The sequence below is a fragment of the Epinephelus lanceolatus genome, chromosome 20 (genome assembly GCF_041903045.1).
Source record: "Epinephelus lanceolatus isolate andai-2023 chromosome 20, ASM4190304v1, whole genome shotgun sequence".
In the NCBI taxonomy this organism is placed as follows: Eukaryota; Metazoa; Chordata; class Actinopteri; order Perciformes; family Serranidae; genus Epinephelus; species Epinephelus lanceolatus.
In genome coordinates this window covers 951,231-965,408 of record NC_135753.1, presented here as the reverse complement: position 1 = coordinate 965,408, position 14,178 = coordinate 951,231, and the positions used below count along the sequence as shown (strand labels likewise).

The 14,178-nt window shown below is 39.0% G+C and overlaps 1 protein-coding gene across 2 annotated transcripts in view; it reads right to left on the bottom strand.

Moving 5' to 3' along the window:
• Positions 1–14,178, bottom strand: part of steap2 (STEAP family member 2, metalloreductase) — a 185,112-nt gene that overhangs the window by 80,759 nt on the left and 90,175 nt on the right. For both annotated transcript variants that reach the window (XM_033639370.2, XM_033639369.2), the window contains exon 3: positions 8,110–8,276. In XM_033639370.2, coding sequence (XP_033495261.1) covers positions 8,110–8,276 — 167 coding nt within the window. The remainder of the gene's footprint in view (positions 1–8,109; positions 8,277–14,178) is intronic.

The window sequence follows — 14,178 nt, the reverse complement described above, 5'->3', positions numbered from 1 at the left end:
GTTTTTCTTGTATTTACGTTGTTATAACACAGTCATATTCGTAGCATTCATATTGTCTTATAATGGAAATGGTTTCACAAATTATGTCAGTGGCTTGAGTTAGTTTTGTTTTTTATTATCATAGTGTCATACACTGAAGGTGCAGCCCTCATGGGCTTACAAGACACTTAGAACAAAAATACAGGAGCCTTACAAAACACACTAAAAAGAGAAAAATACGGGGAATAACGCTCCTATGCTTCCATATGCATATATACATGCATACATACACACATACATGCATGCATGCACCCACGTACATACATATGTGCATACAAGTCAGTCAGGCTTGAAACATTGAATCATGCTATTGCTGTTACTTGATAATGACTGCACATTTACATCAGCTTGTTAGCAAGCTTTATCCAATGTTATAAATACTAGCTATGTTGGTAATTACCACAGTCAGAAATTAGCTGCAGCCACAAAGCCAAATGCTCGTAAAATACCATCACGTTAGTGACAGGTAAATTAGCTTCACTCGCCAGTAACAAAACAATGGCTATTGCTAGAGTGGCTGGTGAAATTTGAACATTTAGTGACCATTTGGCCAATGGAAGGTAAACTTACTTTACATTACAACTGTCATTTTGCTGAATGAATATGCTAATGTTGTCAAGGAAATTTACTAAAGTTACACTAAAATAAACATTGCTTGTTACTTACTTTGTCACTTGACATGATGCTTGCTTGCATGAGGCACGAGCGGAGTAAACTGTCACGTGAACAGCGTCAAGTAAACAGTGTCACAGCCTGGTCACGGCATCACTTGCACTACAGTGAAGAGTTTGTGCGCGCTCCTGTGCCCGCTTTGCTGGTGGCTGCAGTTACCCGCAGCGGTCGTCGTGTCACTAGTGAGTCTCAGTTCTTGATCCTGCCCCAAGTTCCTTTAACTATCGCAATCCTTCCTTGAGTATCTTGGGTTTGTTCTATAATTCCAATATTAAGGTTACGTCTTACCACAATTGCTACTCCTTTAGACTTTGCTGAGGAAAAACCTATAACATGATATAATCTATTACTCAATCTAGCTGCATCCTTGGTCACCAGATGGGTCTCTTGCAGTAAGGCAATGTCTGCTCTTTTTTTCCAAAGTATCTCTAATATACTCGCCCTTTTATGAGGGATATTAAGGCCACTCATATTCAAAGATAAAATATTCAACTCAGCCATATATGATTTGTAGAAAGTGCATTGGAATCAAACTAAAAGGAGAACATAAGCAGCTGTCACTACTCCTCTGTAACATAGATAAACCTTGATTGCAAATGCTTTCATTTCCATTGTTTAATGCAGCATATCGTTGTCCATAAAAAAGGTCTGGTTCCACCCCACAATTGGCAACCCATACCAACCCAAGCAACAAAAACAATAAACTACACATAGGAGCAAACAAACATATCCCGTATCGCCCTTCCCACCCCAAAATCAGATGGAAAAACAAGTCCATCCGAAGTCCACCCCCCATCATTTTGTTGTGACAGTGTAAGAAGATAAGCAGATACCCATCCCCGTCCCTTAAAGTTAACCCTATCTGATTAGTTGGTTATTTCCTTGATTGACAACTGTCACACATTCATAATCACTCACATACCAGCCCCCTGTCCTCCATATCCGTAACTTTAGCTTCAAATTGATTCCTCAGTTCACTGTTTTGAGTGGCCGTTGTTTCCACTTTCTGTAAGCGCTCCTGCATCTTTGACGTAATTGCACGCTGGATTTTAATTTCTTCATCGTGTTTGGTTAAGGTTGCTTGCATTGTTACCAGCTTAGACTCCAAGCGATCAAATCTTTCATTGGTATTTTTCTCAGCCAAGTTGAAATATCTTTGTAGTGTGGCTTTGAGAGACGCCGTTGTCAGCTGGCTGTCATTAGTCTCCACCGGGTCCATTTGTTTGTTCGTCGTTTTCTCTTTCTTGCCACGCAATCGCGTTGTTGTCATTGCCACATCAAACAATGAAACTTGTTAAATTTACCACTGTTAAAGCTAAGCGGAGTCTGTTTATTTAACAATAGAACGTTTTCTTAAACAATTGCAGGGGAGAGGAGCTGAGTTTACCTACTCCGCCATCTTGGTCACGTCTACACCAACGTGTGTGCAATCTCCAAAATAAGTAATACACAATATCATAACAGACTTATTTCTGATCATAGTCCTGTTACAATGTAACTGCAACCATCTGTTCTCAAACCAAAATTCAACTGGAGATGTAACCCTCTTCTTTTATCATCACCTGGTTTTAAAGAATACATGATTAAGAAGTTGAGTGATTTCTTAGAGATTAATGATAATGGGGAGGTTTCAGACTCCACACTCTGGGAAGCACTTAAATGCACCATGAGAGGATTTTTATTTCTTTCGAATCGTCAAGGAAAAAAAACAAAAACGAAAAGAATGAAAGAAATTGAACAGGAAATTACTCACATAGAAGAAACATATACATCATTACTTAAGTCTGACTACAATAAGATTCTGAAATTAAAATCTGAATACAACTCAATCCTTGGAGGTAGTTTACTGTTAAAAACAAAACAAAAACAGTTTGAAACTAAGTGACAAACCTCAAAAGCTACTTTCAAGACAGCTTAAAGGGGAGTTAGCAAAAACTGACATTCATAAAATACAGTCAGATGATGGACAAATATTCACAGACCAACAAGACATTAACAATCAGTTTAAAGAATTTTATTCCAATCGTTATACTTCTACCTCCACTGCAACAGAGAAGGTTTATTCACAATTCTTTAGTTCTTTAACTCTGCCACAGATAAATGAGAGTAGTCAGCGCTTTTTGGAAAGACCATTTTCTATAGCCAAATTAACTGAAGCAATTAAATCATTTCCCACAGGCAAATGCCCTGGACCAGATGGGTTTGGTGCCACATTTTACCAAGTGTTTCATGACATTTTAACACCTTTATTACTCAGGATGGTTAATGATTCAATGGCAAAAAAACCCTTCCACATTCTTTCTATGAGGCAAATGTGTGTGTTTTATTGAAAAAGGGAAAGGATCCTATGGATCCTACTAATTACAGGCCCATATCCCTGCTCAATCTTGATCACAAAATTTTAACAAAAGTGTTGGCCACCAGACTAAATAAGCATTTAGCATCAATTATCCATCCAGATCAAGCTGAATTCATCCCTGGCAGGCTTTTCTTTTTCAATGTGCGACGTTTGCTGAATATACTATATTCTGACAGGGATAAAAAAAATAAAACAGCTGTCTTGACACTGGATGTTCAAAAAGCCTTCGATTCTATTGAATGGCCGTATTTACTGGAAACTTTGAGGAGGTTTGGATTTGGAGAGACTTTTGTGGAGTGGATCGCAATGATTTATCATTCTCCTAAATCATTTGTCATAACAAATAATTTATCATCTGAGCCAATTGGTCTACATCGAAGTGTGAGACAGGGTGATTGTCTGTCCCCATTATTATCTAACATAGCATTAGAACCTTTGGCAACTGGGTTAAGAAGTCACCCTTATATTAGGGGTATTCCAACTGTTACAACAGAATGTCTCGTTAATCTGTATGCGGACGATTTACTCGTCACTTTAATGAACCCTGAAGAGGGTATCCTTCATCTCAGAGAATACATCAGTGTATTTAGTAAAATCTCTGGCTATACAATAAATTGAGCCAAGAGTGAACTAATGTCAATTGGAGAAAATATAGTCTTACATAATTGCCCAGTAAAAACTGTCCAAGACTACATCACATACCTTGGACTTAAGATACCAAAAAATCCCAAATCTTTGCTCAAATTGAATCTCCTTGAAGCCATTGATAAACTAAAATGCAGCATAGAATACTGGAGGACTTTGCCACTGTCCATGATCGGCAGAGTAAATGCTATAAAGATGGTATCTCTATCTATACCGGCGGATTATTTTAAAAAAAAAAAAAAATAGATAGATACAATTATTTTAGATTTTGGATGGGGTTCTGGGTCTCCCAGTATTTAAAGAGTATTATTGGGCAGCTAATGCTCGGGCGATGACATACTGGCAACTGGGTTCTCCAGACCATGAATCATTCAATTCCGCCCCCCTGTGGCTAAAACTAGAACTTATGTCCTTAATAAAGCCACATGCCTCACTATCTTCCCTTCTGTTCACGAATACTACATCGCCTGTTAAATTAGTAAATCACAGTTTTATTGTTAGAAATTCACTCAAGATTCTTAATCAAATTAAGCACGTTTACAAAGTTCCTAATGTATCAATTTACACACCAATCTGCCAGAATCATGCCTTCACCCCAGCATTGCTGGACAGTACATTTGCTGCATGGAGTGTAAAAGGACTTAAATGTATAAAAGACTTCTATTTAGACAGCAAATTTGCATGTTTTGGCCAATTAAGTCAGAAGTATAATTCTCATTCTATTTTTTTTCATTATATGCAACTCAGGCACTTTTTAAGGGAAAACATCCCCCAGTTTGAATGTACTTGTGAGAGTTATACTCTTCTGGACCTGCTTTCTCTTTCTCTACACAGAAATCAACTTATTTCTAAATTTATGAATTTCTTTTCCAATGAATCTGAATCATTTTGTATTAAGAATGCATGCATGTGAAAAAGACATTAATGCTGTACTGCCTGACAAAATATGGAAGACCGCACTCTCCCGTGTTCACAAGTGCTCAATAAATAGTAGACACAGGTTAATACAGTTCAAAGTAATTCATTGTTACCATTATTCTAAGGTCATGCTACACAGGTTTTATCCTTCTGTATCTCCTATTTGTGCCAAATGTAAATCAGACGATGGTACCTTGCTACATCTATTCTGGAACTGCCTATTAATCTTTTTTTATTTTGGTCAAGTATTTTTTCATTTTTTTCTGGCGTATACCATCGGACACTCGGATAGGAGACTTGGCTCTTGTTGGATGTTCAGAGGACTCACTCCACACATCCAAACTGTTTAATTATTGGGCACAACATTAGCAAAAAAACTTATCCTCAAAGACTGGAAGGGATCTACTCCACCGTGCTTTAGAAACTGGCTATATGAACTTGTTTCAGTCATTCACATGGAAAATCTGTGATTTAATAATCTAAACTGTCAACATAAATGGGAAGAAGCCTGGGGCCCCTTAATGAAATACCTGAACTTAACTTGAACATTTGGCACATGCATTGTGCTGCTCTGCTTCTGCATTGTTGTTGTTGTTTTGGAGCTGTATTGACGGTTAATGGCTGGGTTTGCCTACGGCAGCTGAAATGATTAGTATTGTTTCTTTACTGGCTGGACCATATGGTTTAAGGCTGGTTGCTTTGAGCGACTTCTCAATGACGCCAAGGTTTATTTTTGTTTTGTTTTTTGATCTGATGTGATTGTTGATTATGGCCCTGGAGCATACTGATGTGTGTTTTCGTGTCTGCAATATGGAGTTAGGATGGGCATTCACTTACAGTTATCTGTACTCCTCTTCCTTCTGTGTGTGTGTACATGTGTGTGTGAGTGTGCTCATGGGTGTTTTAGGTTGGGATTGGTGTCTTTTTTTTTTTTGTCTTTTTTTTTTAATTTTTAAAAAAGAATAAAATGAATGAAAAAGATGTGCAGTATATGTGTAATATTTTGACATTTAAATCACTATTATCAAGCTATATTTCCTTTCAATTTGAAAGTTAATGACACAAGTTGAACCTTTGATCCTGTCGTCACATTCGCTTCATGCAAGACTCCAGCCATCAAACTCTGCAGCCCGAGGATGAGGTTGCAGCCAACACTGCATTCAAGACACCCAAGCAGGATCCTTTTGAGGTTTTATGGTGGTGGAAGGAGCATGCTTAAGGTGTTTCAGTGATATTATATGGATATATGGTGATAGTATATATTTTAGCCATCACAGCACCAAGCGCAGCCAGTGAAAGAGACTTTTCCTCTGCTGGATTTGTAATTCAAGAATGGAGAACCCAGCTTGTGAGTGACTGTAGACTGTGTGTGTTTAATCACAGGTGCAGGTCAGGTTGCGGGACTCGGGTGTGGGCAGGTATGGCTTTGACTTAGACATGATGATGGGTAAAGGGTTGGTCCTAGTATGGAGCTTTACGGTTATAGGCAGGTGCAGGTTGTCAAAAATGGACCTGTGCAGGACTCTGGTCTCTGTAACATACAGCATGTTGACTTCGATGTCCTACTACAATAGAAGACGCAGATCCAAACATATTAGGATGTCTTGTAGCCTTGAAATATACTAAGGCTGTTGCACTTCTTTCCAATGCATACTGACTTGTTTTAACTTTTACTCAAACCAAACACATTAAACCTGAACAAAATGAGCTACAGTATTTTCTTTTTTTTTGGGGGGGGGGGGGGGGGGGGGTTGCAGGACAGGTAAGCGTGAAGGGGGGTGAGAGAGATGGGGGCTGACATGCAGCAAAGGGTCTGCGCTACCCACTTACACACTGACAACCCAGCTACAGTATTCTTTAAAGCAATATTTGATCATGAAAATTCATTCTTGACCATTGGGAAAGAAGTCTGACAAAATAATCAGAGCTTCATTTACTAGGGCTGTAGTCAACCAAAGAAAATCTTGGGCGACTTAATCTTCAACTAATCGATTAGTCGTGGGAAAAACAAAATCTGCACGTTATTTTTACTTCTGTGGTGGTGTGTCTGTGTCACTCTGCAGTTACACCTCCAAAACACCAGTCGGCGGTGGAGGACTGTGTTAAGTGCTGTAAAGTTTAGTTCAAATCAAACTTTATTTGTATAGTTGATTCAAGACACACATTAAATGTGGCTTAATAGGGACAAAATTTCAAACACAAGTACGCAAATTGGCTTCACTGTAAATCGCAGAACTGACAAACACTTGTCTTTATCTGCATACATTTCCCCTACCAATACAACATGCTAACGTTATTAGCACAAGTCTATGGCGTTTTACATTGTATAAATTAGCCTAGCATCTAGCGGTCTTTTCCTCTTCTCATATAAAACCAGGGACAACAGCAACATGTAACAAAGATAACGGTACATATTTTGGCTCCATTACAACTCACAACATTCACCGACAAAACAACTGTCGTTAGCACCAGCCTTTGGCATTTTACATTGTATACATTAGCCTAGCGACGAGCGGAGATTTTCTCTGTTCATAAGAAGCCATAAATCCCGAAGTATAAATCCCTGAAGGATAAATCACACACAAGACTTAAAATGCTATTTTAGTGGAGGCTTCACTGTCTTCACAATTTATTGTTTCTTATCTGTGAAACACAAGTAAATACAAGCTTCGTTTCCACTGAGGGAAATGGTGTCAGCTTACAGAAACAGACAGGAGGTCTGCGTCACCGCGACGCTGAGCGTGAGGGTGGGTGAGTTCAACTTTCTGTCAACAACAGGGGTGTTGTGAAAACACCCCCATTTTCACAGGTAACTTAGCCTGTCCCCCCACCGCAGGAAATAATGGATTAATCCTGGAAAGCTGTTGATGTAGCACTTTTCTCCTTATGAAAGTAACACGACAATTATTCGACTAATGAGAATTTGATCGGACGAGAGCATAGCGACCAAATAATCGACTAGTCGACCAGGAGACTACAGCCCTATCATTTACTGTATTGTTTTGGAACTTTTAACCACAAGTTGTGGCCTTCTTCTGGAAATGGAGCTTGCTCAGTTGTCATGAAGCTGGCTAAGGGGTCATCACATGACCTACGTGTGGAGCTTAAGTTATGTGATAGGAAGTGGTTGTATATGTGTGAAGATGGTAACTCCTATTCTTTGGCGTCAGATGTTAATGACCTTGATCTTTCTCTGGCCATCCACTGACTCCTGGTCAATGACCTCTGACCTCTTCCCAAAGGATGCTGAGAGTGGTTTTGGTCTGGTATTCACAGACTGTTCGTCCAGTTACCTGTCCAGGGTCCTCACTGCCAAGTCACTAAGTGACTTGGCAGTGAGGACCCTGGGCGATGGGCGATGACTGAACAAACAACTCTAGTAGTTTATTGGAATTTCCAGAAATAGCTCATAAGTGGACCTTAAGTTTGTTGGTTGTTTTTGTTTCTTTCAATGAACAGAATATGTTTAATTTCACCTGTGTGCTGGCATCTTTGGGGCAGCTCTGTTGCATGGCCCAGGCTGGGATGACATTGAAGCCTTTGACCGTAACAGAGTCTGGCAGCAGTGAAGCCAGATACTCAGCATTAGACTCTGGATACTGGTTCACCCTCCTGTTGTTACTCACGTCCACAAGGATCTTTCCTGCATAAAAACAAGACAAACACACCATAGTTAAAGACATTAAATACATACTAAGCTTGGACTATCGGCTACAATCAGGAGTGGGTGAGTACTTTTCATGTTCCTTTTTTGAAACTGTACTTCTACTCTTTACTTACGTATATTTTTGAGTCAGTGGTGTGTTTTTACTTTATTTCAATTTTTACCTTCGTTACAATGAGTCTGCTCTAAATGTGATCAAGTGTCGGGGAGAAAGCATGCGAGGAGCACCTCTACTGCAAACCAGGCCACCGGCCAAGCCTTAAGTGATCACAGTGGATTCTTTAAAAATGAATTTTCAAAATGTTTTTTAAACAAAACCAAGTAGCCTCGCAGGTCAAAACTAGAATTAATGCCCCGCGCACTGGTCAAGTTTCTCTTACAGTTAACATCCATGTCTATAAAAACATGGATGCTACAAACACAGAAGATCTATACAATCAGCACAGTTTCAAGGTGGACATCCAAGATTAGTGTCACCAATTCAGTATCTGACCAAATGTCTCCCCATCTTTTCCTGAGATATGTTGAATAATGGCTAGAAAAAATGGTTTATGCAGAACATTATGATGTCACAGTGAAGCTGACCTTTGACCCTTTGGATATAAAATATCATCACTCCATCATTTTATCCTGTCAGACATTTGTGTGAAATGTTGTCATAATTAGCACATGAATTCTTGGGCTACGGCCAAAAACATATTTTATGAGGTCACACTGACCTTGACCTTCAACCTTTCACCACAAAATTCTCATTAGTGTATTCTTCAGTCCAAGTGGACATTTGTGCCAAATTTGAAGAAATTCCCTTGAGGCATTCTTGAGATATCGTGTTCACAAGGATGTGATGGGTGGATATATGGATGGACAGACTTAGGTACATACGAACGAAGGACATATGGACAACCCAAATAAAAATGAAACTGGCTGCACACACACACAGAGCACAGAGCCGCCAGCCTCTGACCTCATGACAGCTACAACTGCAAGGGGGAATTCAACCTAAGTCAGTAAGGTTAGCTATCTAGTATTAATGTTAATGTTACCAGTAAGCTAACATTAGACTGTTTGATTTTTACAGTAATGTTACAGTTAAGGAATCAGCAGCTGATGTTTGCATTTACAGTGAACTGATGTTATTGTTATGTCAAATTTATGTATATAGCACAATTCATACGACAGGCGTAGACATAATGTCCTTAAGATAAAAGTAAATATCATAAATGACAAAAATCATTTAAAAACAAAATGTATAAAGAGAATAAAAACATAAAGTAAAACATAAAATGAGAAGGTAGGACAGTTAAAAACAGGGCAGATAAAAAGGGTATTATCATTATTCATGTGAAAAGGGAATAATAATAATTATAGTAGCCTACTAAATTGTGAAAGTCTGCCCCAAGAAACGTGTCCCCCAAAAGGCAAAATGTATTATTGACTAGTGGTGTAAGAAAATATTGATACACTGAAATATCGCGATATTTCATTTCGCAATATTGTATGGATACTCAAAAGCACAGTGTCAATTTTTTATTAACAATTTACATGCAAATATTCACAGCGGTGGTTCATTTTTGTGTTGCATTTAAACCTCCCACCGCTAGATGGCAGCAGTCATTCGGCTATTGACTCCTCCGCTCCAAAAGAAGAACTACAGCTAAAGGTCAAGCTAAACATGGCGGAAGACAGAGGGACAACGTTACAGCCGGCTCCCGCAGCTTTCAAAGCCAATGTGTGGACGCATTTTGGATTCAAAACTAAGGAAGGCAGTAAAGACTTCGACAAGAGCCATGCAGTCTGTAAACTCTGCAATGCCAGAGTCAAACACGACAAATTTGCGAGCACATCTGACGAGGCACCATGGCGACATAGCATTACATGCTAACGTGAAACAACGACGAGTGGATGTAGGTCAACGGACTATGGAAGAGGTTCACTTTTCGAAACTACCAGCGACCTCAACTCATGCTACCAAAACAACGCAGTCAGTACTGTTTCATTTGTAAAGACATGCGCCCTCTGAGTGTTGTGGAGAATGAGGGGTTTTGTAATATGATTACAACACTGGAGTCCCGCTACATCATACCTTCCTGCCAACACATCACGGACATCGCCCTGCCGAAGTTGTACAACGAAGTCAACGCGACGGTGCTGGGCTCTCAGCTCAGCAGAGAGAGTCGCTTTGACATGCGACGCCTGGACTTCGAGGGCCACTGAGTCGTACATAACTCTTACAGCACATCACATAACTGACGAGTGGAACCTTAAGTCCCATGTTCTGCAAACCCGAGCCATGCATGTCAGTCACACGGGAAAACATTGCAGTGTTACTAAATGAGGCTGTGACTGAATGGGGATTGGGTGCAAAGGATCCCGTTGTTGTTACAGATAACGCATGCAATATGACTGTCGCAGTTAGACTTGCAGAAGTTACGCACGTACAGTGTTTTGCACACAGTCTGAATCTCGCCTCACAGAAAGCACTGAAAATACCAACAGTGGTGCGACTCCTCGGCAGGATCAGGCGGGTGACAGCTTTTTTTAGGCGCAGCACCATAGCCAGTGAACACCTAAAGCTCAAACAGCGCCTGCTCCAACCTGATCTCACAGAAATACGTGAAATGACCACGACCTCTTAACACCACATTCCATGGTGGCACCACGTAATGGGTTGAAATTACGTGCTGCCACCACGAAAACAATGCCAATGTAAACTCAATTAGGGTCCTCTCCCGTGGTGGACACACGGATTCCCTGATTCAATCACGTCACGTCACATCAACCTCGTTTTCCTCAATGATATCGTTAACATTCCTGTATACACACAAAAACGCGGAAGTGTCCTTGATAACTCAACAATATGACAGGTTAATGTCAAGGCCATAAAATAAAATAAATGTATTTTGCCAGCTTTTGATAGCGTAGGGCTTTAAGAGCATTGTGCTGTGGGCGGATGGGGTGCGTTCCACTACTGTTTTGTAGCTGCTGTCTGCCGTCTGTGGGTTTCATTCCATTTCAGATTGCCATCCGTCTGCCGTAACCGAATCCAAACGCCACTAATAAATAAATAAATAAGAAGATAAAAATAAGGCTGAGCACGGAAGAACCAGAGAGGAAACACCATCACATGGAGCCGTCCGCCCCTGGCAACCCGGCCACCCTCCACACCACCAAGGGAGAGTGGACCCCAAGCCAGCGCCACAGAACCAGCGGCTGCCCCGCTGGTTATACGTCCGACCGTGGCAGCTGTCACACAAACCGCTGCTATACATTTTGATACAGGTAGGCTATATACATATTGCAAAACTCTGTAAAAGTACACCAAAGCATATTTTCATTTCCAAATATTTATTTGAAAACGAAACCATTCATACGATCAATATAAAACATTTTGTTAGTAATAAAAAACAAATGTAATCTCAATGTGACCGCGCCAGCTGGCGGGATTGTGGCTGAACCAATTCCAATGTTCATTCATTCATTCATTCATTCATTCAATCGCGTGTTCAATGTGTGTGTGTGTGTGTGTGTCAGAGAGGAGTATCAATAAAAAAAAGTTTCCAGTAATTATTTCAGTGTTTATTTCTTTTATTCTTCCGTTTTTTTTTAATTAAAATGCGTAAATAGCCAACAATATTATAGACCAAATGTTAATCTAATTATTATTGTAGAATGTATTTAGCAAATCACCACTCTCAACTGGAGACAGCAGCAAAAAAAAAAGAAAAAAAAAAGGCATTATAAAAAGCCGACAAATAGTGTTAATTAATTGACGTGAGACATTGAAGAGGTTGTCTCCTATAGTCTAGTCTTTTTTATTTTTTTTTTTATCATAACTTCTCGGAAATTACTCAAAAGTAGAACATGCTAAAAGTAAATACAATAATAGGCTAAATAGTATCTAAGCAATAATAAAGTGTCTAAACAATAATAAATATTATCTAAGTTATCTGTTAGGCTACCATTCCACTCTGTAAATAGATTTTAAAATTTCAATATGATTTTGATATTATTTTTGCTTATTTCATTATTGTTATTATTGGTTTTACTTTTTAGTAGTATTGTATTGTCTGAGGATGACTCATTTTAGTAACTATCTACAGTAAAAGAGATTAAAAAAAACAAGCAAAGAAACAAATAAAACTCATTTTATACACGGGGCCTTCAAAGTGCTCTCTGAAACTACACCTGGCATGGCTTGTGTCCAAAAAATGAAAAAATCTAAACTTTGTTGTAGAGCTAAACCAAATACATCATTGGAAAGGTCTCAACCTGGAGAGTAACATATGTCAGTATGAAGATTCTACATGGCTCCTGCTTTCAGCCATTGACCTTTGAACCTTGACCTCAGTGCATGTTTGAGGGCTTATAACTCAGCAACTAAAGGGGGTACAGACATGGGACCAGCTGTTATAGAGAGCTGTTGACCTCAGCTATCATGTGAGTGTAGTCAACAACTGAGGGTGCTGTCAGATATGGATAAAATATGGATAAACTTAATTTTCACCTATTTAGAAATTAGATATTTAAAATCTGATTTCACAAATGTGTTTACCATCCCCTTAAAGTCCACAATGTACTCTCAATTCAGTATTTCCAACTTCCAAATCTGGGAAAAACACTAAGATTTTTAAAAAACTACAATTCCCTGGGACCGCGCCATGCAGTTTGATACATATCAGCAACATAGTTGTAGTTCTTCTGATTTGCAAAGTAGGGTTCTAAATAGGGTTGTAAAAAGATATATCTACTGAATATATCTAATATCAAGTAAAGCCGAACTAGTTATTACACTGCACCTAGATGAATTATGGTAAGAAAAAGTAAAGATGTCGGCTAATTTTCGATATTTTAGCTAATACACTAGAAACAGCGTTTTTGGGACAGTAGGTTCGTTTGCAGCTTGCTGTAAAATAGGATCGTAAAAAGACAGATCTACTGAATAAATCTAATATCTAGTAAAGCCGAAGTAGTTATTACACTGCACCTAGATGGACTATGTTGACCACGACCTCTTAACACCGCATTCCGTGGTGGCAGCACGTAATGGGTTGAAATTACATGCTGCCACCACGAAAACAATGCCAATGTAAAGTCAATTAGGATCCTCTCCCGTGGTGGACACATGGATTCCCTGATTCAATCACGTCACGTCAACCTCGTTTTCCTCAATGATATCTTTAACATTCCTGTATACACACAAAAACGCGGAAGTGTTCTTGATATTAAAACGGCAAATATATTCCTCTGTTATAATTTCCCACCAATAATATTAATAATTATAATAACATGATAGTTCGGCTGTTCTAGATATTTGTTATAGCCTATTCAAATATTCAATCCCAAAAACGCCGTTTCTAGAGAACTTGCTAAAATATCTGAAATGAACCATCATGCCTACTTTTTCTTAACATATTTCATCTAGGTGCAGTGTCATTACTAGTTCAGCTTTAGTAGACATTAGATATATTCAGTAGATGTATCTTTTTACGACCCTGTTTTACAACAAGCCGCAAAAAAAACTACCGTCCCAAAAACGTCGTTTTTAGAGTACTATCTAAAATAACTACGATTAGCCAGCATCCTTGCTTTTTTTCTTAACATAGTTCATCTAGGTGCAGTGTAATAACTACTTCGGCTTTACTAGATATTAGATTTATTCAATAGATCTATCTTTTTACAACCCTAATTTATAAGCCGCAAACGAACCTACTGTCCCAAAAAAATTTGGTTTTGTTTTCGTTTTCAAATAAATATTTGGAAACGAAAATATGCTTTGGTGTACTTTTACAGAGTTTTGCAATATGTATATAGCCTACCTGTATCAAAATGTATAATTTTCAGCAGCGTTTGTGTGACAGCTGCCACGGTCGGAGGTATAACC